The 6,000-nt window shown below is 43.3% G+C and overlaps 1 protein-coding gene across 1 annotated transcript in view; it reads right to left on the bottom strand.

Annotated features, from left to right (window-relative positions):
• Positions 1-418: 418 nt before the first annotated feature.
• BASP1 (brain abundant membrane attached signal protein 1) overlaps positions 419-6,000 on the bottom strand; it is a 52,884-nt gene continuing 47,302 nt past the window's right edge. Inside the window, exon 2 of the mRNA XM_050891373.1 lies at positions 419-1,347. Coding sequence (XP_050747330.1) covers positions 607-1,338 — 732 coding nt within the window. The 5' untranslated portion in view covers positions 1,339-1,347 and the 3' untranslated portion in view covers positions 419-606. The remainder of the gene's footprint in view (positions 1,348-6,000) is intronic.

Here is a 6,000-nt window from a genome sequence, read left to right as displayed (position 1 = left end):
CTTTTTACTCCCAAAAAATATTTGGAGAGGAAGAATTGGAGGATTGGCATTGAGAAATATGTGGACAGCTAAGTGGGTTTTGTCTGAAAGTTGGCATTCATCCACTGCATAAAAAAAATATCAAAATAAGAAAGGCTGTAAATAAAAAAACCACAGAAAATACTGCTTTCATAAAGATCTGATTGCCTTGGCACAAACCTAGTGGGCAGAATCAAACGCATCACTCCCAAACCCCATTACAGAACAAAAAGAAGATTTTGATACATTGGTGGAGTGCATTTACAGCAGTTCAGATACAAAAGATGTGCTGTACTTTCAGACATCCATTTATTTTACTTTTTTTCTTTAATCCAGGACTTGTGTCAAGTTGGCAGAAAGTATATTAGATATTTCCCCACAAAAATACTATTTGGATTCTCCCCCCTCCCTCCCTCCCAACTTGATGGGACATCCTTTTCATTTTTTCTTTTTTTTTTTTCTCCTTTCTCCTTTTCTTTCTGGGCAATACATATTTGTTATTTCAGATCTGAAACGAGTTAGTATAGCTGAAAAAATAAAAAAAAGACACAGGTTGTTTTAAGTGGTTGTTTCAACAGGCTGTCCAATTTAATCTTGCACTGCTATGGTTTGATCCGAATTAGTCGCTGGAACTTCAGAAGGTTTCGCTTCCTCTGGTGGGGCTGCAGGGTCCGAGGCCTTAGCAGTGGAACTAGGTGCTGCTGTTGCCGCGGTCTCCTTGGAAGAAGGCGCAGCCTCGCTGCTGCTAGGTTTTGAGTCTGAAGCTGGGGCCACTTCACTTTTAGTTTCTTGGGCTGCAGGCGTTGCGGGAGCCTCAGTCTTTTTGGCTTCCCCTTCCTCTTTGCTCTTGTCATCTGCTTTACTGGGAGCTGTGGCTTCTGAAGGCTGGGAAGCTTTTGCATCGTTGCTAGGCTCAGAAGTTTTGGGTGCTTCGCTACTGGCAGCAGCAGCAGAGGCTGCAGTCGGCTCCTCTTGCTTGGGTGCCTGTTCGTTGTTCTTCTGTGGCTCTACTTTCGCATCGACAACAGCCTCCGACTTCTCTGGTTCTGGTTTCTGGGTTTCTTCCTGGGTCACTGTTTTCTCCTTCTCCCCTTCTTTTTCTTCCGTCTTATTGGCAGCGACCTGAGTATCCTTTTCGCCCTTCTCCTCCTTGTTGTTCTCCTTCACTTCTGTGGTCTCTGTGGTTTGCTGGGCATCCTCAGCCTCCTTTGGAGTCTCCTCTTCCTCAGTTGCTGCTCCTTCAGCCTTCTTGTCTTTGTCTTTAGCTTTTTCATCATTGACACTGTACCCCTTCTTCTTCTTGCTCAGTTTGCCTCCCATGTTGGAGCTCTGTAACAGAAAAGAGAAGGAGGTGGTTACCCAAACCCCCGCATTTATCACTGAGAGAATCAAAATCAAATCAGCTGAGGTGCAAGAGAAAAATTGATGCTGGCTCCTGAAAAGGAGACTACATCAGGTTTGGTCAGATGTTACCAGCTGAACACACTGACACTGTTGAGCACCACTGCCGCAGACCTTACGTCCCGCTCAGCCCTGCAGCATTTCAGTCAGCAAACTCCCTTCTGCCACATCCCCCTGTGAACAGCCCTTCTCTGAACCCCTCTAACCCTGGTTACTTTTTTTGGGGGGGGGGGGAGGGGAGGGACTAACAAGACGATGGAGGACTAACACACATCACAATCTCTTGTGTCCTGAGAAAGCGACATAAAGGGTGGAAGTAGAAAAAAGCTGTATATATACTCAGGTTGGGCACAAACTGAATTTGACTGTCAATCTTGGCATTCACCCCTGGTTAACACAAAGTCCACTATCACTCTAGCAAAGGCTATGAACAAGCTTTTTATTAAGGTTTGGAAAAATCAAAGCAAGCCTAGAGTCAGTGAGAAGGCTGACGTTCTCCGTAAGACAGAAGACCGCATCTACTCACTCCGCTCTCACCGCCTGTTACCCACACAGCCAGCTCCCACTGTAGATACAGCCTATGTGCAGGGCTGATGGTACCCGGAGGCCAGGAGCATGTGCCTCCCTCACCCAGAGGGGTGCGGGCACCACCCTCCAGCAGCCCCAGAAGCAGGAGCAGCTCCCGAGCGGGGACGTCCCCATGCACGGAACCCCACCCAGCCCCTTCCCACCCCGCAGCTCCCACAGGGATCGCCCGCCGGGAGCCCCGCATTCCCGCACACAGCAATGCCTCACAGCCCCCCGCAGCAGGATGTCTGAAACACAGCAAGCCTGCGACCACTCGGTAAGGCAACAGAAGCAAATCCAGGTAATTCTGACTACGAGCTTACATGTGGCACGTGACATGACGCAATAGAAAATAGGGGGGGAGAAGAGGGGTGCATGCTTTGTAGCCTCTGCTCACAGTTTTCAAGCATGACAAGCGATCAGTTACACAGTTCAGTTGTTTAAAAGAAGTTGAGTACATGTGTAACCAGATCAGTATTTATATACCTTTCATGTGGGAGTCTTAACTAAGAATATACAAAATCTTTCACAGTACTTCAAAGCAAACTTTGTCTATTAAAACAGGAGGCGGCACTTAGATACATTGGGTCATTAATGAACATGAAAACCTCTATGATTGGCTAAAAAATTACACTTCCGGTATTAAAACAAATATATCGTTCATACTCAATGAAAGGTTAAGAAAAAAAAAAAATTCCTAGTTTTGTACTATTTGAAAATAGGAGAAGGTGATTTTTTCAAAGTACTGTCAAACAAATGTTTAATTTAAGAGCTTCTCCAGGGGAGATAAGCCATTCTAATTCTCTGTTTTGCAAAGGTAGATAGACTTATAGGCCCTATATTTTTCACACACTTGCCAAAATTGTGAATACAAACCAGTAAAAATTCATAGGAGTGCTCATAGAAGGCTGAATATTAAATAATTTTAAATACCACTAAGAACTAGCTGCCTCTCAGTAGATTTTCTGCTAACACAGATACAAGGCCCAGGCACAGCCCAACAGCAGACTTTCCACGTGTCCTGGGCAAAAATGAGATATTATGGTCAGCAGAGACCTTTCTGATTTCAGCTCTCAAAAAGAATAACAATTTGCAAATACTGTTGAAGGGTTAGCACACAGCCCTGCAAAATGGTAATGTAATGTTACTGAAACACTACTTTGTTGTCTGAAATTTTGTGGGGAACAGCAATAAAAGGATTAACTTCCACAGAGCCACAGTTGAGCAATCTAATCTCTACCTTCATCGCAGAGATACCAGCTTTTTAGGTATTTAGGGCAGGCTATGGACATTAGTTTGTTATCTGACAAATTTACAGGCTTCTTGATACTCCATAAATATTGCTCCAGCTTATTGTTTATGTACAGTTACAACCAAATACTTTGAAAGGGCTTTTGCAAGTCAGCAGGATCAGAGATTTATACTGAAGTCATGTGTGTATCCCAATTTGCAATCCCTAATTAAGCCTGTATATTTCTCCTGGCAAAGCCCAGGTACCGTGAGCCTAATTTCATTTGCTGCATCTTCTGTATTTTTCCAGATTTTGCTATTTCATGGGTAGTAGTAACTCACCACAATTTCTATTTTCTTCCACAAAAAGCTTTTATCCTCAGATACAGCTGGCTGCAGAATGCATATGCCAAAGGACCTTTAATAAGCAGAGAAGCACGCATATGAGAAATGTGCTCCCAAACTATGAAAAGAAACATGCACTGTCTTTTCTCGGAGGTATACTGTGAAATCGCTGTGTCTCAATTTGCACCACAGCCAGCTGGCTCAAGATACTGGAGCAGAAGATGGGGAAGAGGTTCAGAGACTATAATTATGCTCTATTAGTAAATATTTACAGTTACAGTGGACTGCCACCTTCCAGCATAGTTTCAACTACTTTATAACAGAGTAGATTCACTCTGTGTGACACTGAATCTCACATCTCCTTATTTAAAAGCCGCCTAGATCATCATCATAATAGCTATGCCAGGCTACCATGCAAAAGCACAGCAATCATCAGGGTCATCGCCCAGCCCTGCAGGTAGCCATGCTACAATGTTCCTTTTCCCCTGTATCTGAATTACAAATACTCCTCCTCCTCTCCCCAGCCTCCCGATAACGTATCTGGGCTCCCCTGTCACATTCTCCAGAAACAGCCCTCATGTGCTCCACTGCCTCAACCAGATGCTGATCTAGTCCCTGTCCCACCTTAAGTGTGCCTGAAGCACAGCTCTGAACCATCCAGTGCAAAGAGTCTCCAAGTGCAGCAGACACAAAGCAGACCTGAAAAAGTATTTTAAAATTACTACCAGCTATACCTGGAGGAAAAGTAGCATGTAGATCAAGCCACTTAAACATCTCTGTGACTGCGCTGGATATTCTTGCCGGGATAATCCTGCCTGGTGCCACATGAAAGTGAATCTCAGTGAAATGTCTCACAGGTGAAACAGACAGCAAAGTGCATTAAATCATTGAGGTATGTATTCATACGGTGTTAAATCCACTCTGTATTACTACCTACATATTAACACTTGCAAGAGTACAGACCTTTTTGCTCCCCCCCACCAAAGGACTAAAGGCTAACAAAAAGGAGATACCCTGTCTGTCCCAATGAGACTGATGGCTCTGGCTCTATTGCTCAGCCTCTGACACTTCCCCTGCTTCTCCCTAACCCCATAACCATTGCATCCACCTTGTGAATGACAGACCCAAAAAAAAATTTGCCTACAACTATTTACCATACAGGCTAAAACCCCGTATGGCTTCAGTTATTTGCACTACCATTGACATGTAGTGGTTTTGAACTAGCTCTAGCAGCCACTAGCTGAGTGCAAAGCACTTTGTAGCAAGCATGTCCAAAAGGAAGATCCTTAAAAATTTTGGTGCTGCATTCCTGTAAAATGGGACAGCATTTGATAGGTGTAGCAGATTTTATATAAGAAGTTGCAATATATCAGTTATTTTCAGGGAACTTTGATGAACCAGTTGGCAGATCAATGCTTCAGAAGAGCAAGGTTAAATGCAACACTTCAAAGTTACAATAGACTTCATCTGCTTCTCAGCATGCTCAGTATTCTTTGACTGTATTGCTCTTCTCATGGAAGATGAAACAGATCCAGAGACCACTGTGGAGGACATCTACAAGAGGAGCAAGGATTTCTTCAGTTTCTAAGAGCTGCTGTTCATCGTGCTCATCCTGAAGTTTCCATTCTCCTGCAGAAAGCAGGAAGAGAACTGGAGAGCTTGCACAGGCATCTTTCTTATGTATAGAAGAAATAATCTGACTATATTTGTATTATGAAATATCATGTCTACAGGTCACCTAGAGCCTGTTAAGCACTTTGAAAATTGAGTATTTATGATAATCAGGATTTCCTGGGATAATAGTGTCAAAAAAAGAGTTAATGTCCATAAGACCATAATACAGCAGGAAGAAGAACTCACAGAACATTTCAGATTTTACTGAAAGACTGAGCTGATCTGATGGAGATGACTCCCTGGAACACAGGCAGCATACATTTGTACAGTTTGGGAAAAGAAATACTATTTCAAAGTTTTATATTTCAAATTGTGCTTCTATATTGAAAAAGTGTCTAGAATTAGACTGTTACTATCTTTCTCTTTTGTCAGTAAAGGTTTGTCTGCCCAATTAGGTTTCTTATGTGCTTATAAATTTCTAAATGTTTCATTTAGCATACACTTTCACATCCCATGAAAGGGTCCAGCTATTACAAGAATGGACTTGCTATCACCCTTGTTCTCAGTACAGAGAACAGTGCATCAGGAAAGGACAAAACCACAGATATCACCTGTATAGTCTGATTGCCAAAGCTAAACTTCCAAAGCTCCTGTTCAACTTCATGTGAAGTGTGGGGAGCTCAGTCCACCTCCAGAAAAACCAGTTCAGGAAGACAATAGGTATCTTCTGAAATCCCACTGCCTTCAGCGCAATGTAGGCACGTGTGGTGGGTCAGGCCAAAGTAGCCCTTGCACAAGCCTGTTTACAGGCATGAGTTACTTCAC

Source organism: Gymnogyps californianus, chromosome 2 (genome assembly GCF_018139145.2).
Source record: "Gymnogyps californianus isolate 813 chromosome 2, ASM1813914v2, whole genome shotgun sequence".
Lineage (NCBI taxonomy): Eukaryota > Metazoa > Chordata > Aves > Accipitriformes > Cathartidae > Gymnogyps > Gymnogyps californianus.
The sequence above is the reverse complement of the archived record's forward strand: the minus strand, read 5'-3'. Positions and strand labels throughout refer to the sequence as shown.